This window comes from Paroedura picta, chromosome 14, assembly GCF_049243985.1.
Source record: "Paroedura picta isolate Pp20150507F chromosome 14, Ppicta_v3.0, whole genome shotgun sequence".
NCBI classification, from domain to species: Eukaryota; Metazoa; Chordata; class Lepidosauria; order Squamata; family Gekkonidae; genus Paroedura; species Paroedura picta.
In genome coordinates, this window is record NC_135382.1 from 41,368,924 (window position 1) to 41,394,735 (window position 25,812).

At 53.3% G+C, this 25,812-nt stretch overlaps 4 protein-coding genes across 11 annotated transcripts in view; 2 read left to right on the top strand and 2 right to left on the bottom strand.

The window, feature by feature from the left end:
- Nucleotides 1-68: 68 nt before the first annotated feature.
- IST1 (IST1 factor associated with ESCRT-III) lies at nt 69-5,048 on the bottom strand. The gene is made up of 9 exons (XM_077310378.1): nt 4,553-5,048; nt 4,198-4,378; nt 4,014-4,101; nt 3,699-3,782; nt 3,429-3,539; nt 3,100-3,294; nt 2,841-2,930; nt 1,756-1,801; nt 69-1,069 (listed from the first exon to the last, which is right to left on the bottom strand). The coding sequence occupies exons 1-9, from the start codon at nt 4,998-5,000 to the stop codon at nt 882-884; spliced, it is 1,431 nt and encodes a 476-aa protein (XP_077166493.1). The 5' UTR covers nt 5,001-5,048; the 3' UTR covers nt 69-881.
- Nucleotides 5,049-5,273: 225 nt separating this feature from the next.
- Nucleotides 5,274-10,735, top strand: ZNF821 (zinc finger protein 821). Of its 3 annotated transcripts, none has more exons than XM_077310379.1 (7): nt 5,274-5,488; nt 5,572-5,634; nt 6,423-6,539; nt 6,657-6,802; nt 7,393-7,497; nt 7,761-7,927; nt 8,224-10,735. In XM_077310379.1, exons 2-7 carry the CDS (start codon nt 5,595-5,597, stop codon nt 8,879-8,881), a joined length of 1,233 nt encoding a protein of 410 aa, XP_077166494.1. In that variant the 5' UTR covers nt 5,274-5,488; nt 5,572-5,594; the 3' UTR covers nt 8,882-10,735. The 3 variants fall into 3 exon arrangements, with proteins under 3 accessions (XP_077166494.1, XP_077166496.1, XP_077166495.1); XM_077310381.1 differs by lacking the exon at nt 5,274-5,488 and adding an exon at nt 6,208-6,332 and having other exon boundaries at nt 5,592-5,634; XM_077310380.1 differs by lacking the exons at nt 5,274-5,488; nt 5,572-5,634 and adding an exon at nt 5,719-6,332.
- On the bottom strand, nt 10,573-15,148 carry ATXN1L (ataxin 1 like). The gene is made up of 2 exons (XM_077310377.1): nt 15,013-15,148; nt 10,573-14,892 (listed from the first exon to the last, which is right to left on the bottom strand). The coding sequence occupies exon 2, from the start codon at nt 14,799-14,801 to the stop codon at nt 12,867-12,869; it is 1,935 nt and encodes a 644-aa protein (XP_077166492.1). The 5' UTR covers nt 14,802-14,892; nt 15,013-15,148; the 3' UTR covers nt 10,573-12,866.
- Nucleotides 15,149-16,526: 1,378 nt separating this feature from the next.
- Nucleotides 16,527-25,812, top strand: part of AP1G1 (adaptor related protein complex 1 subunit gamma 1) — a 29,894-nt gene continuing 20,608 nt past the window's right edge. For 2 of the 6 annotated variants that reach the window (XM_077310501.1, XM_077310504.1), the window contains exons 1-2: nt 16,527-16,856; nt 23,941-24,144. In XM_077310501.1, coding sequence (XP_077166616.1) covers nt 23,944-24,144 — 201 coding nt within the window. In that variant the 5' untranslated portion in view covers nt 16,527-16,856; nt 23,941-23,943. Of the gene's footprint in view, nt 16,857-16,933; nt 17,386-18,634; nt 23,043-23,940; nt 24,145-25,812 lie in introns of those variants that run through there. The other 4 variants (XM_077310505.1, XM_077310506.1, XM_077310502.1 and 1 more) reach the window with 4 other exon arrangements.

The following is a 25,812-nucleotide window of genomic DNA, read 5'->3' on the forward strand; positions in this document are numbered from 1 at the left end:
AGCCCAGGGCCATCAGTGCCCTCCTTCTGCTGTTGGCATGAAACAGGATGGGGTGTGTGGCCCCAATCCAGAGATGACTCTTCAAGTTTATTGAGTTAATAGCAAAGGTACAAGCCCACCACACAGTTCTAAGAGCCGTGGGAAGTATTACAGACAGATGTGAGACGGGAAGGAGAACAGGTTGACCCCTACGGCCAGGAGTGGTCCATTGCAGGAAGGAAAATGGCTGTTTAGCCAGTAAGGCGGGTGAGTGAAATACCGAGAGTGACGTACAAGGCAAGTGCCAGCCCCAAGCCCAAGCAGGCACCCAGGGCAGAGTGCCACAGAAAGGTTCAGAAAGGTTCAGGTCTGTGTCAAAACCGACCCAGGGGGGCCCTTCCAGGAGAGGGAAAGAGGCCCTGTTTCTCCACCGGCTGCAGTGAGGGAGGGAGACCACTCAGCCAACTGGAACCTTGCCCCAGCCTTGCCACCTGTGCCAGTCATAGCTATGGCATCGGCCTCCCCAAAGAGAAAAGGAAGAAAGGCCCCAGAGGGTTCCCTGAGAATGCAGCAGGCCAAACAAAGCCCATCTAGGACCAACACTAGACATTAGTAGGAGCCAGCTTTTTGTCCCACAACCTCTGAGGCTGGTACCCCAGCAGAACCCAGGGAGGGGCTACACATACCCCCCCCCCCCCAATACTCTGCTAAGGGAGCACAGCTTCTTTAGGGCTGTCCTTGATGCTCCCATCCTGAAGCTGCTCCAGTCTTTTCCTGGAGCAGAAGCCATCCAAAAAGCAGCAGCATTTGGTGTCAGTACAGCAGGAAGAAAGGCCAGAAAAAGAAAGAAGAGGGCACATGGCCACAGGCAGTCAACCAGCTTTCTTCCTGGCTCCCCTCGCTTAGGTTTTCTTCTTCAGCTCCTCAAACCTTCGTGAGAGATCATCAAAGTCAATGTCTTCTGATGCAGAAGTGCTGACGCCAGCAGAGGCAGCAGGAAGCGTGTCTGGGACCGAGGGCAACTCTGGCAGCACAAAGTTATCGTGCAAGCTGGGTGGTTTGGCCACCACCTCTGGCTTCGGTCCAGGCCCTGCAAAGGAAAAAAAAGACATCATTGCTATGGGTCTCAAGCCAGGGAAAGGCCACCCAGTACTGAAACAATAAAACCAGAGTCCAGTAGCATTGTGAAGTATTGTGCTACTTCAGACCAACATGGCTACTCATTTGAATCAGTACTGAAACAGTTCCTGCAGCAGGAGAAAGCACTGGGCTCAGATGGGGAGTACCAGGAACAGTGTGGATGCAGCCAACCCCCCCCCCCACACACACACAACGGGCAAGGCGTCAAGAGGAGGGTCAGCAAGCTCACCCACAGCAAGCTCAGGGGCCCACTGACAGTGAGAGAAAACCCATCACAGGCAAGAAGCTAGCTGGCTCTAGCACAGTACCTCTCGCCCAGGAAATGAGGGACTCTCTCGAGGTCTTGAGGACAAAAGGACAACTCTACATTGGCAGTTTCCTTAACTGAGCTGGGATTCAAAGTATATGGTCAACAAGGCATTCAGTGGTCTTTTGGTAATAAGTAATTACCATGCCAAATTCACAGTGTTTCAACAGCAGGTATGGGCACCATCAGCCCAAGGCCCAAGGAGACTGGAGCTCTCAGAAGAGCACTTTTGCTGCCCGACCAAATTCCCTTTGCCCCCTTTCCCAGCACCATCCCTGCAGCTGACAGCCTCCACGGCACCTTATCTCCTTTCATCCCATTAGACTCACCAGCCACGCGGGAGGCCTCATCCTTGCCAGCACTGACATCATCAATCTGAAACAGGCAAGAGCTGGCATGACACAGGGTCCTTCATCCCAACTGATAGTGCCCCAAGAGAGTCACACAGCAGTGCAGGCAGAAATCATAATGATGCCTCGCCACTGTACCTCTCACACCCCCAGCATGGGGAAGAGTTCTTCCCTATGTATGACCACACAACCACACAACTCGAAGAACAAAATAGGGAGGCATGTGCTTATTTCACCTTAATACCTTTATCACTCAAACCTGTTTTGCCTCAGGCCAGTATTAGCAGAGAAGAAGGGCCAGGGCAGTTCTTTGGGATGGCATCAGGATGAATGAGCTACCAGATAGTCAAATGGCACACAACCTGCCTCCTAGAAGCTGGATCTCAGTCACGGGAGATGTAACCAGGAAGAGGAGCAGCAGCCCTGGCAAAGAGCCACTGCTCCTTTCACAAGACCAAACACAGCCTGCCTGCTGCAGTGACATTTCAAGAACAAAGAGGCTTTGTCTGCATAGAAATGGGGAACTAGAGTCGTTGGAACATGTCCTCTTTAGATGCTCACTTTATGCATCACTCCACTCTAAGATAATATTACCTTTGCACAGGGGTGCATTTGCTATCATTGATGAAGAAAAAAATAATTTTCCCTTATGGGAAAAGAATGGCACTATATGTAAGATTACTAAATATGGGTGATGGCCATTCATTATATGAAAAAGCAAACAAATGTTATCATTTCTTCCCTCTGTTTTATTTTACAATGGAACAGGAATTTTAGTATTGTTTTAGAATGATCTTATATTACATTGTCTGTATTTGCTTGCTTCATTCAAGAGCGGTTGACAATATGTGTATTAAATAAGTGTATTCATCCTACCTGCCTACATCCAAGAACTCATTACCCAAAACTGTACACAGCAAACATGAACAAAGAGAGCTTCCAAGACTAGAATGGAAAACAGCCTGGTTTTGCCCAGCCCTCTTTTCCCAGCTGGCCTGAAAAGACTCACAGGAGGCTCAACTGCCTTTCTTGGCAAAAACTCCAGTAGTCGCTCTGGCACTTACCGACTCATACATTGGAGGAGTGGCTGGGATCTGAGGTGGGTGAAGGCTGGGAAAAGGCTGGTATGTCCCCACAGGCAGGCCATTGAAGTCCTCCAGCAAACCAGAAACGAAAAGGAGATGCCTCAGACAGGTAGCCTTGGAACCCTGCTTCACTCCCACCCTGACAGTGAAGAATCAATTGCCCTTTCTTGCACGCCCCCCCTGCAGAACAAATACTACTGGGTTCCCATCTCTTCCTTGTTGCTTGATAAAGACTTACCAGCCCTTTGGGAGGAGGGTAAGAGAAAGGGGGAGCAGGAGATGGCATAGGCATTGGGACAATCCCATCAGGACCAGTCAAAGGGGCTATGAAGCCGCCACTGCCACCACCACCTCCTCCTCGCCCGCCTTTCTTTACGTCATCCACAAATCCCACGTCAATCAGATCCGCCTCTACACCAGCAGGAGCTTCAGCCTGGGAAAAGGTAGGAGGAGGGGAGAATGAAAGCAGGCTTACACCAGTCACTAGAAATCCATAGCAGCTGCCGTAGATACCCAAAACAGAACCACCTCCCACATCCATGGGGACACCTCCTCTGCCCCACTCACCATGACCACGGAGTCTGGCTCATAGGGCACATTGTAGTTCTTGGCAATCTCAATGAGGTATCTCTCCACCAGGATTTTGGGAGGTGCCTCTACACTGAGTTTGTGCATCAGCTAGGAGGCAAGAAGTGCTCAGAATAACTTTTAGGCTAAGACAGGTTAGCCCTTCCCCCCAAGCAAGAAAAACATCAATTTCTCAGGAAAAGTCCTATCCCCCAACCCCCACCCTTCCATAACTACACTTCTAAGACAGGCCTCCCAAGGTGGACTCACCCGGTCATTGACTGTGCCAATCTGGTTACTCCGGCACAACTTGCCATATTCCTTGCTGTACTTTGCACATAATTGGTCGGCAACCTGGCACAGAAGAGAGACACTAGCACAGCAGACCTGGAAGAGCTGAACTGGGACAGTGGGTGACTTAGACAGTTCCTACCAAGGCTGCCTTGAGCCAAAGCTTGTTCTCCCAACATCCCCAAAAGTATAACACTGCAAGATGCACCAAGCCCGTGAAAGTGAGCAGGCATACAATTGGAAGAGCATAGTGCAACAAGTGGTGGCAGTTAGTCGCTTGTGGATACTACTCACAATTTTCAGCTCTGCGACCTCTGACTGCAGGCGGGGGGCAGCCCAAATGAGAGTGGAAACAGCTTCTGCCAGTCCAGAGTCCAGCTCCCTGTAGGAACCATGCAAGGATTAATACCCAGGGAGCTCTGCCCTGAAAGGCAGGCTCCCCTGCCACGGGACCCAGCACCCAACCCCACTTCCTCACTTCATTGAATGAATAAGACCAAAACGGGCCAGAAGCAGGTCACAGTACAGCTCCAGGATCTCCATGGCCTCCACCAGGTAGTCCTCCCGGATGATGTGCTCCACACGGATCCGAGCCCTCTCATCCTTGCCAGCAGCCAGGTAATCAGCAATCTCCTTCCTTGCCTTCTGGGCCAGCTCAGCTGCAGGTCAAAGAGAGGACTAGAGGTAAGGTTGCAGGCGCCATCGATTCTGCGCTGGGAGCACAGCCCATGCCCCCGCCTCCAGGAGAAGCAGGCGGACAGACAGACAGACAGACAGGCCGCCCGGCGCCAAGAGGGACCATCGGCCCACCCTGCACCGCCCCCCTCACTCACTCTTCTTCTTCTCCAGCAGCTTGAGGCGGTTGATGACCAGGCGGAGGTTGACGCGCAGGCGCTCGGCTTTGAACCCGGAGCCCAACATGGCGCGCGGACGCTGCTCCTGGCGCGATAAAGGCCAGCCGCCACACACACACACACACCCCTCCCGGAGGCTCCTTCGGCGGAGGCAGGGGCCCGGAAGCAAGGAAGCAGCGCCGCCGCCGCCGCCCCTCCTCCCGCAGGCGGAAGCGCAGCGACTGACTGACCCTCCCTCCCTCCGTCCGGCGCCCCTACGCAGGCGGGCGGGCAGACAGGCAGGCAGGCAGGCCGTCCCTCCCTCCCTCCGAGCAGCCAAGATGGTGGCGGCGGCGCAGCCTGAAAGCCGGCCCCGCAAGCGGAGGAATACGCTCAACGGCAGCGCTCCTTCCGGCCCGGCCCTGGCAGTGCCGCCTGTCGGGAGCATAGGGGGAAGGGGCCGCGCGGAACTACTTTCTAAGCGGAGGGACCCGGCGCAGCGACTCAACACTTCCGGGAGCGCGTGTCACACTCATTGGGCCCCCCCCCGCTGCGCAACGCCCGCCGCCCAGCGTTCCGGAATCAGGCAGTTCCGAGCCGCGGGGACGGAAGCAGAGACCCGCCCGGGACCCCTGCCCGGCGGCCCGCTCGCCCCTCCCCGCCGAGGCGGCCTCGGCCCATCCTGCAGCAGCCCCGCCGGGCTTCCCGGCGCTCAGTCAGACGAGGCCCGGAGCGGAGGGCTCGTCCGCTCTGCTCTCGGCGGAGGAGACGGAGAGGGGTGGCGGGAGGCTGGCTGGCTGCGGCGGGGCGCGCGCCCGTCCGCCGCCGCCCCCGTTGTGCACGAGCCGGGCGCTCCCGCGGCGGCGCCGCCATCTTCCGTCTGTCTGTCCTGCTGGCCCTTTGTCCGCCTGCCGGGCGACGGAGCCTCGAGAGCCGGTACGGGGGCGGGCGGGCCTGGTGAGGGGGCTGGGGCTCCTGCGGCTCTCAGCCGTGACGGGGCTTTTCTCGCCTCTCCCCAGGTGCCCCCCCGGGGGGGTGAGCCATGTCCCGTCGGAAACAGACCACCCCCAACAAAGTGCGCTGTGAGTAAGGGGGCGGCAAAAGGGCGCTCCTCCTCCTCCCCGCCGCCGCCGCCGCCGCCGCCGGGCAACAGCCTGAGGGGGGGGGGCGGGGGGCATCCGCTGGCGTGCCCCTTGGCGGGGCTGAGGGGCGGGGAGGTCCAGGCCGCGGCCCCTTCCTCCTAGGGGCTTCCGCGGGCCCCCTCCCCCGCCCCCCGCTCGCAGCCCGGGGCGGGGCGTCTTGGCTGCTTCGGGGTCCCAATCCGCCCGGCGGTCGCTGCCTCTTTAGGGAGGAAACGGAGCGGTGAAGGGCTAACTGGCCAGCGCGGTGCAGCCAGGGAATCCCCCCCCCCCGTGTGCCCCTTACTAAGCAGGCAGGAGGGGAGGGAAGATCCGTGCCTGTGCTGCAGGCTGGAGGTGCACACCTGAGCCTCTTCTTCCAGTCGTAAGCATCCTCAGGGGAGAAACATGGGGAGCAGGGGAAGGTCGAGTGAGCAAAGGCGAGGGCTGCTAGTTGCAGAGTGGAGTCAGGTCCCTGACAGAGCCCTCCCTCCTTCCCTGTGTGCTCAATGCTGCTGAAGACATTTGTATTTCCAGGTCATGCTGGAAAGGATGCGAAGGGACAGATGGGTCAGGCCACCGTTGCTTTGCAGGAAGGGTTTGGGGAAAGCTGTTTTGGGGAGTGGATCCCAGGCATTAGTCCCGTTCTGGGCCGCCTTCAGGTAGGGGAGACCTTCACTGGGCAACAAGGGGTCAAGAACTGTCTGTGCCAAAGAGGATGAGTGGTCTGACACCTAACCTTTTGCTTCCAGGGAAGCAAGTTTTTGCCGGCTTGGAGGAGCACGCACGGCAGGCCATGATGCGAAGGGACTTCTCTGGGCTGCTTGGGCAGAAGCCCCAGCAGTTCCCAGACAAGGACTCCAGTGGCAGTAAGTTCTGCCTCTTTGAAGGGGACGGATGGGATGAGGGCACATAGAGACTTTGTGCAGCTTTGGTCAAGCCCACCACTTGGGTGCAGGGTCACATGCTGTTCTTCTGGATTCCAGGTGACAGTGAAGGAGATGAAGAGACTACCCAAGATGAGGTCTCCTCCCACACGTCTGAGGATGACGGAGCAATGGCTAAAGTAAAGCAGGAGCTGGAGACTGATGATCAGCTTGGCCACTACAAGCAGGGGACTCTGGACAGGGAGGCAAGTGAGCCCCCATGCTGAGAACAGTCTCACCCGTGCCACAGCAAAGGAGCAATAGGGCTGGGGTCCAGTCTGTCATGACTGGGAACTTCTACCAACTGTGGGCAATCACTGGGGACATCTTGTGCCTGGGGGATGCTGGGGACCACACAGGGACACGGACTCAGTTGCAGAGCACCCAGGAATGATCTGTGGGACTGCCACTGGCTGCCAACTCACTTGAACCTCAGTCCCTGACCTTATCAGGATTCCAGGGGTTAAAGATGCTCCATAAACCAACCGGTTGAACCTATGGATGCGGCCATTAAGAGTTACATTTGGTTGTCTAGTCTTTTAATTGAATGTATTTTACTATTTTAAGACATATATATTTAATTTTAAGGCAATTCTATGTTGTATTTAATGAGGTTGTTAGCCACTCCAAGGTGCTGGTGAGGGGCGGGATACAAATCTGATAAATAATAACAATAATACCTGGCAAACACCATTGTGGTGCATGGGATGACACTCCCAAAGTACAGCAGGGGTTGGAGGGAGGGGTTGTGGTGTAAAGCCCTTGCTGCCCTGACTTGGTGTTTTGTCACATCTAGTTGGACCTGCATGTGAATCCAGATGCCCTGGGGGGACTCTCTCGCTGTCCTCTCTGCCCATTGGAGTGTGGGAGCAGGGAGCAGCTGGTCACCCATGTCTATCAGGTACGGAGGGAGAGCAAGAAGGGAAGGGCTTGGCTGAACTGGCTGCTTCTTTTATAGTTTTCCAGAGGACTTGCTAGCAGACAGCTCCTTCTCACCTGGGAAAAGGAGACAGCCCTTCTGCCACTCTTGGGGGGCTGGGCCGCACGCTAAGGAAGGAAGACCTTGTGGGCTTCTCCCCTTCTTCCCCCAAGAGAAAAGGGAGCTTCTTGATTGGGGGAGGATGTTAATGGAGCCCTTGCCTCACTACTTGGACTCCTTTGCAGCATACAGCAGCAGTGGTCAGTGCCAAGAGCTACCTGTGTCCTGTCTGTGGCCGAGCACTTGGCTCCCCAGGTTCTCTGGGCAGGCATCTCCTTATCCATTCTGAGGACCAGCTGTCAAACTGTGCAGTGTGTGGGGCACGCTTTACCAGCCATGCAACTTTCAACAGGTGAGAAACTTCTGGCATCTACCCAGGTGGATGGCAGTGGGCTCTCGTGCAAGGACCTGGCCTCTAAGGAACAAGTGGGGTTGTAAGGCAGTGTGTGTGAGAGGAGCAGCAAGTGGATGGATGAGCTGTGCTCAAGCTCTCTGGTCACTGTGGGAGGCCTGTAAGTTGACATGCTCAGGAGCTCGAAAAGGCTGTTGGTTGGACAAGAGACGCTTAAAGATCCCATGGGGACCTGGGGTACATGTAAATCAGGCAACAGTCTCTAAGCTGACATTTCTGTCCTTTGCCATCTGCAGTGAGAAGGTGCCAGAGGTGTTGTGTGCTGATGCCCTGCCCATTCCTGCCCCCAAAGGGTCTTCTGGGGCTGAGAAGACTTCTGCTGTGAGCCCCCCAGTATACCCTGCTGGTCTCCTCCTCGTGTGCAACAGCTGCGTGACCTACCGCCAGCTCCTGGAAGCTCAGTCCCCCCCAGGCATGCGCAAGTGGGCCTTGCGACGGCAGAACGAGCCCCTGGAGGTGAGGCTCCAGCGATTGGAACGAGAGCGCACGGCGAAGAAGAGTCGCCGGGACAACGAAACACCTGAGGAGCGTGAAGTGCGGCGCATGAGGGATCGTGAGGCCAAGCGTCTTCAGCGTATGCAGGAGACAGACGAGCAGCGCGCACGTCGGCTTCAAAGGGACCGTGAAGCAATGCGTCTAAAACGCGCCAATGAAACCCCGGAGAAACGGCAGGCACGGCTCATCCGTGAGCGGGAAGCCAAGAGGCTAAAGCGACGGCTGGAGAAAATGGACTTGATGCTGCGGGCCCAGTTTGGCCAGGATCCCTCAGCCATGGCCACTCTGGCAGCAGAAATCAACTTCTTCCCACTGCCTGTGGGGGGTGGTGTGGAGCTGGATGGCCAGCTGCTTGGAAAAATGGCCTTTGAGGAGCCAAGTCCTAGCGCCCTGCCTTGAACTGCTGCACTCTTGGACGGAATTGCTGGCAGCCTGTGAGCAGTTTGATCCCAGAGGGGAACATGAATGCATTGCCTCCACTGTGTGTGGGCCTGGCAGCAGCCTGAGGGGTCTGTCTGTGGATGTCAGCAAAGACTTCGCATGGGCTGAAGAGTTACTGCTCCAGCCAGCAACGATGCTGAGGTCTCAGCTACTGGAAATCAGGTTCCCAGCACTGCCTCTGCCACAAGGGCCATGCGGGCACAGGTAACTCCTGTTCCCCTCACCTGAAGAGGGACAGACTGTAGCCCCAACTGGTAAAAGGCAGTTTTCTTTTAGCTAAAAATCCTCACCCAGCATCCCTAGTGGGGGAGCAAGAACATGGTCTTCATGTTGTGGGTTCTGGCTGCCTTCTACTAAAGGAAATCTATAGACATTCAGCCTTGGGTGGCCCCAATAGCCTCGGATGATGAATTCATCTCTCATGCGCAGAGCCTAGTTTGGCGGGGGGGGGATCAGCAACAAGCAAGATTCCCCTCTAAACCCTGCCCTGTATCACCATGCTTCATGGTATTGTATATGCAGAGCTGGGAAGTCCCAAGCAGCCGTCAAGGAATTTGATGTCAGGATCCACATGGGTGAAGACCAAGAGCTCATTTCTGGGACCTGGAGTCTGATGGGAATAGGAGGCTGCATAGAACAGATCTTTGGCTGTTTGCACAAATGCCCTTTGCAAGATAAGAGTTGCACTTCAGTTAGTTTGACAATGAACTCTCAACCTTAAAATTCAGTTCTCTGTGTTAGCAGATCCACCCCTTAATACTTCTGCGTTAATCCCTTTCCCCTCAGCAGTTAACTTACCATGCAACTGGTAGTGTTCAAAATGTTATGATATTTTCTTGCAGGCTGATGCTAAATGTCCTGTAGAATTATCTTCACCTAGCTGAGAACTCATTCTCCTCACCCCTTTGGCTTCTCTGGACCCTCTTGCCTGGCCTGGTGGAGAGAAGGGGGCAGTGGCGGATGAGTGAGAGCCCCTCCCCTTTCCATCCTTGCCAACTCATTTGTCAAAATACTCCTGAGTGATGGGGGGGGGGTGCTTTTTTTTTTTTTAATCATGGGTTGGGCTTTTATGCGAACCTGGGGAAACCTCTCTGCATCATAGCTTCAAATAGCTCTATGGTGCAGATTTGCCTAGACACCTCCCCCCCACACACACACAGAGCGGGAGAGGCAGCTGATGCCTTTCAGCCCTAGATCTGTATAATTATCTGATGATATCTATGAATGTATGATATGCATGCAAAGTGGTGTAGCAGCCACAGTGAGCTGCTTTCCAGTCCACATTCAGCCACAGGAAGGGCACTGAGCACCGTTGGCCCTATTTGCCTTGGCCTCCCCTACCCCCTAGAACTGCCATGAAGCTAAAGCAGAGGGACTCCTTCCGGGACTTGTCTGCGGCACCCACCGCCTGGGGGGTGGGGGAGGAGGGAGCAGTGGAGTGGTGACCTCTAGCAAAGTGTTGCCTTAGGAGCCAAGCACACTGAACCACAGACAGGCCTCATGGCAGATTTACATGGAGGGCCAAAGTGTACAAGGCTAGAGGTAGTTCCCGGTTTTGCTTGTGGGACGCTGCATTTGCACCATGCCCACTCCCTCCCCATTTTCTAACAGAGCTGTTTCTATCAACGGAAACACAAAGCAGACACAGCAAAGGAAAAGCTATTGATTTATCATCATCATATAGATATATGTGTACATATATGTGTGTGTGTGTGTGTGTGTATATATATATATACTGTGTTTACATAGTCAACAAATTAAATGCAGTAATCATTAAGAGCATTAACAATAAAAATACAATCTGTGTTGAAAGAGTTTAAATGGTAAAACAGGAAAAGGATCTCGCCCGAAGTACAAATTGATTTATTCCAAGCAGATACAAAAACACAACAAAATAGATTATCCTTCGACTCAGAATGCTTCCATAAGAGATCCAACAGGAGAGACGGGATTGGGCTAGTACTAAGGCTTTAGATATGACACAGTTGGTCACCAAAGATGACAACTCGCAAGCGGCAGAAACACTCCCAAGCTCCTCTGGCCAGCAGTCCACTTCACTTCAGATGCTGTGGAAGGATTATTCTGCAGAGGGTCCCAGAGCTCACCAGCCAACCCTCTTCTTCAGTGTATCCCCCAGGGAACCAGAGAAGCCTACCACAAACTGCCCCAGGGATGGTGCTGGAGAAAGGCACATGTGCTCTTCACAAAGCAACCAGTGGCAAAAAAGGACTCAAGGGGAAGAGAATGCCTGGGGCGTGGTCAGGGGCTCCATGGCCTGGCAGTGGGTGAAAACAAGCCCCACAGTATTGCACATCAGGAAACACTCCTGAAATAGTTACCAGACAGACATGGGGACTCTGTAGTGTCCACTGACAGAAACAGCTTATTGCTCTAGGAAGCCAGCCCCGAGTCTCCACCAACCTCTCTCTGCCTGGAAACTTGCATGCCAAATGCTATCTGTCAACCTCCTGAATAAAAGCAATACTTTGGGGACTGGTTGAGTGTGCTTGAGCCTCACTCCCAGCAGTTGTGCAAGGCAAATGCAGCCCCCATGGGCTGACCGTCCTTTGCAGCAGAGACAAAAGAAGCTCAAAAAGCTAAAGAGAATGGAGTAGGAGGGGTACATGGAGGGAAAAGGGGTAGCCAGTTATATGGCATAGTACTTCTTGGCTGCCTGCCTCCCTCCTCTTCCCCAAAGCCTGCCCTGTGGAAAAAGAAAGGCAGCCCCACCCAAAGGACAGCAGAGGGCAGCTGGGCAATCACAGCTGGTATGGGGAGAGGAAGCTGAGGGAGTTAGTAGAGAAAGGGACAGTGACCGATAGGCAGCTGGGAATAGTGCAAAATGCTGGCAGAAGACAGCAAACGAGAACAGGGAGAGGCAGGCAGGCTGAAGAACACAAACTGGGAGAGCTGTGGTTTCAGGGCAAGAGAGGGCAGCATCAGCAGCTGGACTGAACATGGGGCTCCGATCTCACAGGAAGAGCCAAGAAAAGTCTACAAGGGCACCAAAGCAGGAGAAATGCTTTGACTGGCATGCATAAATAAGCATTGGTACTCCAGACTAAAAAATGAAAGCTATTTCATTCTCATGGAGGCCCCCATGTCTAAATGTTATCTAAACCCAAACATACCATGTTGGGATGCCAAGTGTCACGCAGATACACAGGAATCTTTAATTCCCTTCAAAGAGTTGAGAGATCACTGCAGTAGGTGCAGCACCTTCAGTCTTGCAAGTGTTCCCCAGACAGGCCCCCAATGGCCAAGTGTGCAGCCTTTTACCACCCTCCCACACCCGTGCATGTGCAGAAATGTAGTCCCTTGCTGTTGCTGAGACAAATTTCATTATTCAATGCTAAAATTTTGGACCAGACTGAGCCACAAATACTTCAGGGGGTGGCAGAATGGACAGGCCATGGAGGGAAGAGACTGCAGAGACTGGTGGGTGGGGGTCCCATTCAACAGAGTGTGACTTAACCATTCCCTTTCAATACAGCCAGTGCCTTTAAATACCCTGAGGGGAAGCTCAGGCTGGAAGACCAACCCTGCTTGTCTTGGCTCCCTTAACTCTGCTTGAGATCTGCAGTGATGCCAGTGCAAACCTGCACCTCCCCAAAGCAGAGAAGCAGGATTTGTGCTGGGTAGAGACCTCTCCTGAATCAACCCCCTCATTGTGTGTATCCCACCCCCAACCCATCCCCTGGCATCCTATTAAAGTGCTTGTGTGAAGACGGACTCTGAGCTCCCAATCCTCTCTCCACATCAGAGGAGCTGTTCCTGTTACAGACTGTCCTGCAGCCAGCCATCTGCCCCTGCTGAGGAGGGGTGAGAAGGAAGCCTTTGCCAGTAGAGTGATTTTAGGCACGCAGCTAGGTGTTGGGCACCCCTGCAGAACAGAGCAGAAGCCCTGTCCTGTGTGGACAACTGTCCACTTGTTAGTTGGGCCTCACTTTCCTGCATTTGAACGGCCCTCAATGGACAGCTTGACCTCCTGGGGAATGAATGAAGGGCGAGTCAAGAGTGACTGAGGCTCCTCCCCAAACCTTTGGAAGCTGGGGCCAGCCCAGCCATGCTGAGAAGTCAGTTCAAGATGCGAGGTCTCAGGGGAGGGGGAGCCCAGTGACACAGCCCCCTTCTGCATGGGGCTTCCCCCCACAGCTCCAACTTGTGGCTCTCGGAAGCCTTGGTTGGATCTCCCAAGTCCCTCTCTAGGACCAACCTCGGTGGCCTGAGAAGCAACTCTGCCATTCAGGCTTTGTAAACTGATGGAGATACAAACATCACCCACCTGCAGCCGGTGGCAGGACAGTGCAAAGAGCCGAGCTGTGCGCTCCGGGCTGCATGACGACCAGCCTTGTCCATACACAAAAAAGGGGTGCTCAGGTGGGACGTCGATGCTCACTTTGCTCTGTTGCTCCCCAACCACAAAATGCAGTGTGACGAAGCCCTGCCAAGGGCTCTCCTGGATGTCCACCACTGTGCTGGAGTCAATCTTAAGGCCTCCGCTCACCTCTGCACTGCGCACAAAGTCTTGGGTCTGCAGATCCTCCACCCGCTTCAGTTCCCCTGTTGCCAGCTGGATAATGGCTCCTCTCATGAAGTGGGAAGGCAAGTGACCCTGGGAGTGAGCACGGTCTAGATCTGGTGGCCCTCCCTGGGCTGGTGTCTCTGGACTTACTCTCCCAAAGCTGTCATGACCAGCAAGCTGGAAGGACCCTGAGACTGCCTTGCCATTGGCCATCGTCACACCCCTCAAAATTTCTTTATGGTAGAGCGATTCCTCTAAAGACTTTGTAGGCGGCCTCTGATGGTGGCTTTGTTCAACAGATGCTTGGCCCAGATTCTGCCTTGATTCCTCCCCCTGCTCAGGGAAGTCGTGATGGGAAAGGTTTAAAGGGCTCAAGCTATCCTTCTGCTCTCCTGAGCAAGGAGGATAATCCTGAGAAGCAAACACACCCACCACTCTCTGCACTTCCAAGTCTGTGTCTGGGGTACTCCGCTGAGACGCCACTGAAATTTCTGTTCTCAGCGACTTACAATTCGGTAAGAAGTGACTATTGACAGTGGACTCTACAGTCGTCCTTGGCAGCTGCCCTTCTTCATTGCTGCTGTCCCTGTCCAGAACCTCGCTTAATTTGGTCAACACAATTGGCCTCTCAACACCATTTGCTGTGACTTGTTTGGGATCCTGCAGTGGGTCCTCCAAGCTCTGATCGGCACCCAGAGCCTCAAATGCAGAATAGCCTCCTGGCAGACGGGACGGCTGGTACTGGACGGGAAACCGGCTCTGCCGCCCCACATCCAACAGCTGACTCCCACCAATGGGCTGCAAGGAATGTGTGGCAGCAGCTTTGCTAAAGCCGTGGGTAGGTGGGCCAGGTTCTTCCAGCAAGAGAGATGCGTATGGCACAAAGTGGGGGATGCGAGAAGCAGCCAGGCTGGCAGATGTCGGAAGGAGGGGCCCAGGCACAAAGCCGGAGGGTACGGTGTAGGGCACCGGGTAGGGCGAGCCCACAAAGTGCAGCGGGGCCGGGGGCAGCTGCGCATAGTGCACGGGCGAGTAGGGGAGGCCTGGGTGCTGCAGGAGCGGCGAGGCCACGCTGAAGGCCGGCGGCAACGGGCTGACGCTCACCACCGGCGGGACGGCCACCTTGTACAGCAGACCGTACTGGTCCACCGTCAGGCCGGTCACCCCCTCCGGCGCCGCGGCGTCCGCGTAGCGCGAGGGCGCCACCGCCCCCCTCGCCCGCTCGGCCTCGCCCCCCTCGCCCGCGGCCCGCCCTGGCCCCCGCCCCACCTCTCCGCCGGCGGCCTCCGCGGGCAGCTCGCGCTTCTTGGGCGGCAGGCGCTCCTGGCTGCGCTCTTGCGCCGCTCCCCGCATGGCTCCCGATCGGCCGCGCCGCGCCCGGCGCCGTCGCTCCTGTTGCTGCCGCTGCCGCCAGAGGCTCCTTCCCGCCGAGCGGAGGCCTCACCTGCGAAGACACGGGGTGGGGGGGGGGCCGTCAGCGCGGCGCGCGGAGGAGGAAGGGGGGCCACTTCCCGCCCCCTCCGCCCGGACCGGCGGGCCTTGGCTCGCTCGCTCGCTTGCTCACCCGCCGCCGCCGCTGCCATGGCCCTGGCCCTGGCCCGGCTCCATCCCGTCGACCCCCGCCGCTCCGGCCTGACCCCGCCTCGCAGGGCGCGCCGGAATGCCGCGCTCGTGACGTCACGACCGCGCGCGCGGCTCGCGCTGATGATGAAACGACCGGCGCGCCACGCCCGCCCACCCGCGGTTGCCATAGCGGCCGGAGGCGGAAACCAGCCAACCTTGACCACGCCCCCGGTCCAGTGCCGCGGCCCCGAAAGCGGCCTCCTGCCGCGGAGCGCGGAAGGGAAAGCCGCGGGTGGCGGAGCCGTAGCCAGACCGCCCTCTCGGCCTCCCCCACCTCACAGGGGTGTAGTGCGGGTACCATCGAGGGCGGGGGGGGGGGAATGCAACGAGGTGCTCTGGGGGGGGTCAACAGTCCGAGTAGTCCAGTAGTGGATTGAGCTCTCTTTCCCTGACCGTCTTCAAGCAGCGGCTGGACAGATCCTTCTTCTGGATGCTGGAGGCTGATCCTGCACTGAGCAGGGGGTGGGATAGATTGCCTGCGTGGCCCCTTCCCACTCCAGGATCCTGAGTCTAGTTCAGCAGTGGAATGGGCTGCCTGAGGAGGTGGGGAGCTCCCCCTCACTGGCGGTCCCCCTCAAGCAGTGGCTGGACAGATCCTTCTCCTGGATCCTTAGGGTGATCCGGCACTGAGCAAGGGGTAGACTATGCGGCCCATAGGAACGCTTCCCACTCTAGGATCCTGAGGCTATTTCAGCAATGGAATGGGCTGCCTAAGGCAGTGGGGAGCACCCCTCACTGACAGCCACCAAACAGCGACTGAACAAATCCTTATCCTGGATGCTTGAGGCTGATCCTGCCTACTAGGGTGTTGGACCAGATGGCTCTCCGGCCCCTTCCAACTCTAGGATTCTACCCCGAACCAGTAGCAGGTCTCTCCCGACACTTCCGCATCGTTTGCTTTGTGTGGGGCGGCCGCATGTAGCCAGCCGCTCCTTCCCCTTCCGGGGAGGAGAGGCGAGAATCCCGGGGGTGGGGGGTTGAGGACAGTGGACCTTCCCGCACTTCTAGCCCAGGGGTAGTCAAACTGGGGCCCTCCAGATGTCCATGGACTACAATTCCCATGAGGCCCTGCCAGCGAATGCTTGCAGGGGCTCCTGGTAATTGTAGTCCATGGACATCTGGAGGGCCCGTTTGACTACCCCTGCTCTAGCCTGATGCTACAACCGTCCCAGTGAACCACTTAACGCACAGCCGTCTTCGGCTACCGTCCCGCCGTTGCAAAGGGACTGGCTCAGCCTTTCCCTGCTTGGCTGGGGTCTCGGCCGGGCAGTTCTACGCGAAGGCCAGGGATGCCGCTAACTGCTTTGTGCACCCGTCACGGAGGGAGGCGCAGAAGGGAAGACGCTCCCGCGGGCGCGGCACGGAACGCTCAGCGAGGGGCGTTGGGAGCCGGCCGGACAAGCGGGCCAGAGCACAGCCGCAGAGCTGACTAGGCAGGCGTCTTACGTCATCAGAGCCGGCCGAGGCGCGGCGCAGCGGCCTGACAAGACGTCACGGATGCTTCCGCGAGGGAAACGAGTCCTGGGGCGAGCCACGGGCGTTTCGAGCGGCGCGACCGCCAGCTGGCGCGGACGGGCGGAGCCGGCGGGGCGTGTGAAAGCCGCGGGACTTCTTCGCGCCGTGGCTGGAGGGGGGCTGGCTCGGCCGGCGGCCGGCAGGCGGTGGCGGTTCCGGGAGTGCGGATACGTCCGCCTGCGGTATCAGTGCTGAGGCCGCGCCGCCGCCATTTTGGATGCCTGGTTCCTGCCGCTTTCGCCGCCGCCTTCGCCGCAGGGACCCGGCCCGGTGAGCGCGGGGGGAGAGGGAGGCGTGGCGGCGGCGGCGGCCTGGCTCCGTCCGCGGGCGGGGGCGGGCTCCTTTCCGGGGGGGCGGGGGCCCCCTCCTCTCCTCTCCTCTCCCCTCCCCTCCTCTCGCGCGCGTGCCGGCGGTCTCCCGCTCCCTGCCTGGCGGGTCTCGCAGGGGCCTGGCCGTGCCGCGCCGTGCTTCCCGTGGCCGGCGGGCGGCGCTGCAGCGACCCTACCGGGGCTGCAGCCAAACGGGTGGGCGCGCCTCCTCCCCGCGGCGTCGTTCCCTGGGCTTTCGGCGGCGGCTTGCCGGACTTCCGCGTCCCCAGGCCGGAAGGGGAGACTCGGGGCGCTGGACGAGGGGGGCCGCTGGTCTGATTCAGAGCTCCCGCTCCTGAGCTTGCGTGTTTCCGACGCTGGGGAGGAAAAGGAGTACTGAAGCCAGGAACAGCTGTGCACAGTGCTAAGGCTATGGGGGAGTGACAGTGGTTTCTTTACTCTGACTTGCAGAGTTTCTTCTCCTTGCAGAGGTCTGGTCCTGTACTTTACATACCTATTCAGCCAATAATGGTTTTAAATTAGATATTCTGTCTGTGTAATAATGTGTGCAGGCAAGCTGGAGCTTGGTGAGGACTATTTCTTAGAGATGAGATTGGGACCTGTGGTTCTTTCCTAGGCATATAGAGCACATTCAGTGTACATTTCTGAAGCTGAGCTGCTGAGAGAGGAAGTGAGCACACATTCTTGCTCACTTCCTCCCTGGTCTGCAAACAATTTTCAGGAGGCCAGAACAGGGAAGAGAAATGAAGAAAGAACACAAACTGCACAAAAAGAGGGACTAGAAATGTTGTTTGCTCTTCACGTGCTTGTGTGGGCAGGTTGCATCAGTCACTGTTGTCCACGAGGAACTAATATGGTTCTAATGGCAAAGGTATTGGACTAGAATCTGGGGAGCCCTGGGTTAAAATCCCCACTCTTCTATAAAGATTGGTGAGCCAGCCTTTTTTCTCTCTCATCTCACAGGGTTGTTCGGAGGATAAAAAAGGGAAGGGAGAGTCATGAACAGCACTTGCAGCTTCTGGATGAATGGCAGATTAAAAATGTACTAGATTAGGCTTTCTTAACAGGGGTTTTGTGAAACCCTGGGCTTTCTTGGCAGCTCCAGGAGGGTTTTGCTGATTGTGTGGGAGTTAATTAGAAAAAGAAGGTTCTTATTTGCTACTTTTCTGTACCAGAAGGAGTCTCAAAGTGGCTTACAATTGCCTTCCCTTTCCTCTCCCCATAACAGACACCCTGTGAGGCAGGTGGAGCTGAGAGAGCCCTGGTATTACTGATTGGTCAGAACAGCTTTATCAGGGCTGTGAATAGCCCAAGGTCACCCAAATGGCTGCATGTGGGGAAGGACTGGGGAATCAAACCCGGCTCACCAGATTAGAAGTCGGGTCTCCTAACCACTACACCAAGCTGGCATTACATATATTTAATACTATCGTATGATATGGTTAGGTTGACCCACCCACCCCTCCCAAATTAACCAATAACGGGGATGGGAAGAAGAAAAAGAAGAGTTGGTTCTTATATGCCGCTTTTCTCTACCCGAAGGAGGCTCAAAGCGGCTTACAGTCGCCTTCCCTTTCCTCTTCCCACAACAGACACTCTGTGAGGTGGGTGAGGCTGAGAGAGCCCTGATATCACTGCTCGTTCAGAACAGTTTTATCAGCGCCATGGCAAGCCCAAGGTCACCCAGCTGGCTGCATGTGGGGGAGTGCAGAATCAAACTTGGCATGCCAGATTAGAAATCCGCACTCCTAACCACTACACCAAACTGGAAAGGGGGGGCCCCAGTCATAAATATCCTTGCTGGCCGAGGGTCATCCTGGTAACACCTGAAGTCCAGCGAAGAAAGTCATTTTAACTTAACTGCATTGCAAGATGACGGGGTAATGGAGTTGCGGATACCTGCCCTAGTCCGGCACAGTAGGTCGGTAAGATGTTTCTGGGGATGGGCTGTGTGCAATGGAGCATGATGTCACATCCAGTAAGAGTGTCTGGGTGATATAATTTCTGGTGACATTAACTTCCAGGGGTTGTGCTTGGGAGATGTGGCCTGCTGAAATCACTTCTGGAAGCCCAAAGAATGTTTCAGGTATTTCTCAACTGTAAAAAGATTGAGAAAGGTTGTACTAGTTCAGCAGTCCTTTGGTCCAGGAAGCTTTTGGGAAAGTTAATGATTGTGTGAGAGCATGATTTTCATTCTTGCCAAGTTAGAAAGAACAACACAATGCAAGTGCTGCTGAACTTCTTTAGTGCACTTAAAACCTGCATTTAATTTTGATGAACATATATTTGCTTATAACCTTTGCTCCCCTGTCCTTCTTTAAATGACTTCAGGCTTTCTTACCTCTCTTTGTCTGGCTGACCACTTACAAATAATCCCCCTTCAGCCCCCCCATTCCCCAAAAACTCACTTTTCTCCGTGCTTTTTGTTAAATCTATAGGACTCCATTGTGAACTGAAACAAAGCCTAAAGGTACATAACATAAATGCAGATCCCTCAGTCTGCCTACTCTGCTGTCACAATGGTGGTTGGGCACAGGCAGTTGACAAAACTGAGGTGGCTTCAGAATCATCTGCACTGGTTCCATCTCTGAACCTGATCAATGGCCACACAATGCCAGGAGAGCTTGGCTGTCTAGCTGGTATACCGTCTGCCAGACATCCTGCCCTGCCTGCTGGAGGCGGCCACCGCCTGGGCGTTGCAGTTCCCCAGGCTTTTAATCCTGGGTGACTTCAATGTCCATGAGGACGCGCCCCCTTCAGGTCTTGATGGGAACCTGGTGTCTTCCATGGCGACACTGGGGCTCTCGCAGTTTGTTGCCGAGCTTACCCATCACGCCGGCCACACGCTCGACTTGATTTTCGGTGCCGGGATAGAGATGGATCCGGATGCAGCCTTGGTTGTGCTGTGGTCAGACCACTATGCCCTGCGGGCTCGGCTCAGGATACCACCCCTTCCCTAGTTGGGCGGCGGGTGTATTTTTGCCCACCCACAGAGATTTATAGATCCAATTGGTTTCCAGAATGCTCTGCGCGACCCGATGCCTCCTGGTGACTCAATGGTGGCCCTAGTGTAGCACTGGCAGTCCCGTCTAACGGCCGCTATAGATGAGATCGCCCCTAAACGTCCTCTGCCCTCAACTCAAATGGCCCCCCTGGTACACGAGGGTGCTCCGGGAGAAGAAGAGAGAAGTGAGACGACTAGAGCGAGTGTGGGGGAAGACTCACGACGATGCCACAAGAACATCTTATCGCACATTTATGAGGGCGTATGAGATGGCGGTGAAAGTGGTGGAAATCGCGTCTGCAAGCTCTCGCCCGGTTTTAATGTGGGTTTTAAGACTATTGTTAGCCGCCACAAGCCTATTAGAGAGTCATGGGAAATAAATCAAATAATAATAATAATAATATCTGCAGTGCGTTTTTGTGCACATTTAGAGCATATTTGAAGGCACAATAAAAATGATACATTCAGTAATGGCTATTACCCATAATGATAGCACAGAACCTCCAACTTCAGAGGCAGCAATCCGCTGAATATCACTAGCAGAGGGCAGTATCTGTGTCCAGCTTGTAACCTCTTTATTTGGGGGGGGGGTGGCTATCTGGTTAGTTTACCTGGGGGTCAGTTTTGACATTGCAGTAGGCTTTGATCATGGCCTGGCTCAGGGTGGAGCCTTTTATCAGGGATGGCTGCCAGCTGGAGGACAGGGAGCTGGGTTTAGCTACTCCTTCTGCTTGCTGTACTATCACTGTGTTAGGATGAAGAGTTTCCTCCTAGGTAGGGTTTTGCTTCCCCTCTTGCTTTGCAATTTGAGAACTAACGGGGAGCCTTAAAAGGGCAGCACTATAAGGGCTGTGACTTCCATTATATGGGGTTGCGTGAAACAATAAATATTTCAATGAACTGTTCTGCAACATGCAGATTACCCTAGAAACTTTAGAATCATAGAATCATAGAGTTGGAAGGGGCCATACAGGCCATCTAGTCCAACCCCCTACTCAATGCAGGATCAGCCCTAAGCATCCTAAAGCATCCAAGAAAAGTGTGTATCCAACCTTTGCTTGAAGACTGCCAGTCTTTATCTTTGCTTCCTTGCACATGCACAGTCATTCTGTGACTGTGACATTCTGTGACATTATTTTAATTGGACAAGCTACTTACTTAACTGTATATATTTTAGGCATCTAAAACCAAGATAGGTGCCCAGAAAAATTCAATTTTTTAAAAAAACTCTGTGTCATGAGTCCAGCATTCTCCTTCATACACCTACCCAGCCATTCCGGTCATCTGAGGTCCTGCCTTCTGACACTAGGTAGGTGGCAACCCAGGGGAGGGCCCCTGGGTCATGGAGCTGAAATGCTGTCCCCAGGAATGCTGCCTGGTCCATTTATATGGCTGTCTTTCTTGATTCCTCTTTTCAGCCTTGTATTTTGTCTGTTATTTTCATGCATGTAATTTAGATTTGTTTTATTTTTAAAAGATGTGTTTAATTGTAATGGACTTTTATAAATCATCAAATCAGAGTCCAGTACACCTTTAAGACCATCAAGGATTTATTCAAGGTGCGAGCTTTTGAGTGCAAGCACTCTTCGTCAGACTAAGAACTGACCATCGTAACAGTAGGAATATATAAGCAAAAGTTAATCCTGTTACATTATTAAACTGTGTCACAGCATCCAAACACAGCCACATGATAGCTCCCTGCCAAACCAGCCAATCAAACCCCTCGAACCCATTTGTAGTTCACAAAGACATGTCAGAAATAAAACTGTCAAAGCCAATGATCCATGGCTCACACCCTACAGAGAAAGCAGTTGTGAATCTCACCCATTTGTAGCATGGCACTTGCAAAAGACCCTGCTCAGATGAATAGAGCTCTTGTGACAGAGCGTAGGAGAGATGGTCCTGAAGTTTCAAGGCTCCAAGGCCATGCAAGGCTTTGTATGTAATGGTGGAAATAGCCTTTTTTTGAAAGGGCCAAAAAAGAAGCTAGAAATGGGGCTAGTTGTGCAGCAGCCACATGGCATTCCTCCTGCTATCTTACATGATATGATTCTGCAGCCTAGCAGTATTGGCAGAACTGTGGCCACACAGCATGACTGGAGCTCTGTTAATCACTAGAAAAATAATCAATCCTCATGCAATACTGCAGATGGTTTGTGCCCCCTGACAGGTGGGCGTAAACTGTTAAAAGCTGAAATACCTAGAAAGGTCTCTGTGGGTTGAAATTAGAGTTGTATGGCACTTTAACACTATTCTGTCAGGGATAGTCATGGACCAAAGTTTAAATCAGTCTTTCTCAACCAGGGTTTTGTGAAACCTTGGGGTATTTTGACAGCCCTGGAAATCTTGCGATTTTGATGTGATGCCTCTGCTGATACTGTCCAAGACTGCACTCGCCTTCTTTACTGCCGCATTACACTGTTTGCTCATAATTAGTTTACAATCTACAAGAACCTCACCATCCCTTTGTCAGCTCCCAAGGAATACAGGTTTATTGGCTGCAGAAATCTTGAGCTTTCTGTCCTTGCATCAGCCACAACAATGTGGGCAGAGACAAGCTTGGTGTAGTGGTTAGGAGCGGTTATTGTATACGGATACAATAATAGAATCCTAGAATCATAGAGTTGGAAGGGGCCATACAGGCCATGTAGTCCAACCCCCCACTCAACACAGGATCAGCCCAAAGCATCCTAAAGCATCCAAGAAAAGTGTGTATCCAACTTTTGCTTGAAGACTGCCAGTGAGGGGGAGTTCACCACCTCCTTAGGCAGCCTATTCCACTCTGAACTACTCTGACTGTGAATTTTTTTTCCTGATATCTAGCGTATATCGTTGTACTTGAAGTTTAAGCCCATTACTGCGTGTCTTTTCCTCTGCAGCCAACGGAAACAGCATCCTGCCCTCCTCCAAGTGTGACAACCTTTCAAATACTTAAAGAGCGCTATCATGTCCCCTCTCAACCTCCTTTTCTCCAGGCTGAACATTCCCAAGTCCCTCAACCTATCTTCATAGGGCTTGATCCCTTGGCCCCAGATCATCCTCGTTGCTCTCCTCTGTACCCTTTCAATTTTATCTACGTCCTTCTTGAAGTGAGGCCTCCAGAACTGCACACTGTACTCCCAGGTATGGTCTGACCAGTGCCGTATACAATAGGACTATGACATCTTGTGATTTTGATGTGATGCCCCTGTTGATACAGCTCAAAATGGCATTTGCCTTTTTTACCACTGCATCACATTGCCTGCTCATGTTTAGTTTACAGTCCACAAGTACCCCAAGGTCTTGTTCACACACAGTGTTACCTAGAAGCGTATCCCCCATCCAGTAGGTATGCTTTTCATTTTTCTGACCCAGATACAGAACTTTACACTTATCTTTATTAAATTGCATCTTGTTCTCATTTGCCCATTTTTCCATTGTGTTCAGATCTCGTTGAACTCTGTCTCTATCTTCTGGAGTATTTGCCAGTCCTCCCAGTTTGGTGTCATCTGCAAACTTGATGAGTAGTCCCTCCACCCCCTCATCTAGATCATTAATAAATATGTTAAAAAGCACCGGACCGAGCCCCGAGCCCTGAGGTACCTCACTACTCACCTCCCTCCAGTCTGATGAAACACCATTGACAACAATTCTTTGAGTGCGGTTCTCTAACCAATTCCCTATCCACTTAACTATCTGAAAATCCAGATTGCAGTCCAATTTATCCATCAGAACATCATGGAGAACCTTATCAAAAGCTTTACTAAAATCCAAGTAAACGACTTCTAATCTGGCATGCCGGGTTCGATTCTGCACTCCCCCACATGCAGCCAGCTGGGTGACCTTGGGCTCGCCATGGTGCTGATAAAACTGTTCTGAACGAGCAGTGATATCAGCGCTCTCTCAGCCTCACCCACCTCACAGGGTGTCTGTTGTGGGAAGAGGAAAGGGAAGGCGACTGTAAGCCGCTTTGAGCCTCCTTCAGGTAGAGAAAAACGGCATATAAGAACCAACTCTTCTTCTTTCTTCCCCTTTTTCACAGAATATGCCAGCCCCCATTAGACTTCGGGAGCTGATCCGGACCATCCGGACAGCACGGACACAGGCAGAAGAACGGGAGATGATCCAGAAAGAATGTGCTGCAATTCGGTCCTCTTTCCGAGAAGAAGACAACACGTACCGCTGCCGGAATGTAGCAAAGCTGCTGTATATGCACATGCTGGGCTACCCTGCACACTTTGGACAGGTAGGCCCTCTTCCTTTTGAGCAGTAGCTAAAACTGAGCATTGCTAGTGGCCTCTTCCTTCAAAATCCCTAAGTCCATATAATAATGTGTAATATTTGGCTTGGTAGCAGAATGAGCCAGACTATTCCAAATTATTGGTCGTTGAAAGAACATGCTAAAAAATTTGCCCAGGAAATGCTGGATTGGTAAGAAATGCTGGATCTCTTTCCTGGGGAGATCTGCTTATCACACAACTTGGTGTAATAGTTAGGAGTACCAGCTTCTAAACTGGCGAGCCGGGTTTGATTCCCTGCTCCTCCCCCACATGCAGCCAGCTGGGTGACCTTGGGCTTGCCACAGCACTGATAAAGCTGTTTTGACCGAGCAGTAATATCAGGGCTCTCTCAGCCTCCTCTCCCTCACAGGGTATCTGCTGTGGGGAGAGGAAAGGGAAGGCTATTGTAAGCCGCTTTGAGACTACTCCTGGTAGAGAAAAGTGGCATATAAGAACCAGCTTTTTCTTCAAAGGAGCTTGGCTTAGGAGATGGGGATGATCTCTCTGATTTAATTCCATCAAGTGTAGCAAAACTCTATGGATGATTATGTCTTTGAATTCTCCTAAGTGTTCTCCCATGCCAATACATGTCTTTTTTTGACATTGGTGTTTTTTGTGTATGGACCAGTATCACCCTCGTTTTACAATAAAATCAGAGTCCAGTGGCACCTTTAAGACCAACAAAGATTTATTCAAGACTGAGGAAGAGTGCTTGCACTCAAAAGCTCATGCCTTGAATAAATCTTTGTTGGTCTTAAAGGTGCTCCTGGACTCTGATTTTATTGTGCTACTTCAGACCAACTTGGCTACCCATTTGAATCTATCCTTGTTTTAGTAAATTACCTGTGGGAAGACTTCCGGAGTATCTGAGCCTCTTGGTTACAGTTGTAGTTAACGAGTGGAGTTTTGTTACCTGGCCTGCTCTAAAATTATAAAATCAGAATTGATATAATCCCTTGAGTTTATTGGACTTGGAAGGCCGAAGGACTGAATGGTGGGCTCTGTTCTTGCTACCTGGTGTTCCCGAGGCTTCTGCAGTTGGGAAGTGTCAGGAAGGCAAAGTTGAGAAAGAAAGGGGGCTTCAGGAGGGCATGCTTCTTTTCTTGTCTAGAACCTCAGTTTAGTTTGTGAATCCCCACCACCACATTGAGCCGCAACTGTGGTAAGCTTTATGCCAGCATTGAGTTAGTTTAGTTTGGGATGAAATTGAGAGAACTGCTTATGAAATCCCTTGTTGCTTGGAATAGGAGTAAAATGGCTTATAAAGGTAAGGTTTTAAGTGTTTTGCTTGCTATACCCCTCTCCTCCCTCCCCCCAAATACTGTTCTAACAACTACATTCCTGAATCTATAGGAGTCAGGCATTACAGTTTTGGTGTACAATTCTCAGGTTCTCTTGCCTGTTTCAGATCCCTGCTTCCCACTCACCAACTAGCCTACCTTGTATCCTCCCCCCCCCCCAACATCTTTAATTTTATTCATTTACTTCATTTATATATATTTATATTTATATTCCACCATTTTATTGTTACAACAATCATGTGAGGTACATGTAGTTGTGAATTTCCTACATTCTGCAGGGGGTCGGACTAGATGACCCTGGAGGTACCTTTCAACTCTATGATTCTATTGAGG

Excerpts from the sequence above, each read along its gene's own strand:
- IST1 (XM_077310378.1), bottom strand. The coding sequence starts at position 5,000 with ATGCTCCCGACAGGCGGCACTGCCAGGGCCGGGCCGGAAGGAGCGCTG. Across the intron at positions 4,379-4,552 it reads GCTGCTGGAGAAGAAGAAGA|CTGAGCTGGCCCAGAAGGCA; the intron begins GTGAGTGAGGGG and ends TTTGACCTGCAG. Across the intron at positions 2,931-3,099 it reads ACCCTCCTCCCAAAGGGCTG|GACTTCAATGGCCTGCCTGT; the intron begins GTAAGTCTTTAT and ends GGTTTGCTGGAG.
- ZNF821 (XM_077310379.1), top strand. The coding sequence starts at position 5,595 with ATGTCCCGTCGGAAACAGACCACCCCCAACAAAGTGCGCT. Across the intron at positions 5,635-6,422 it reads CACCCCCAACAAAGTGCGCT|GGAAGCAAGTTTTTGCCGGC; the intron begins GTGAGTAAGGGG and ends TTTTGCTTCCAG. Across the intron at positions 6,540-6,656 it reads AGACAAGGACTCCAGTGGCA|GTGACAGTGAAGGAGATGAA; the intron begins GTAAGTTCTGCC and ends TCTGGATTCCAG.
- ATXN1L (XM_077310377.1), bottom strand. The coding sequence starts at position 14,801 with ATGCGGGGAGCGGCGCAAGAGCGCAGCCAGGAGCGCCTGCCGCCCAAG.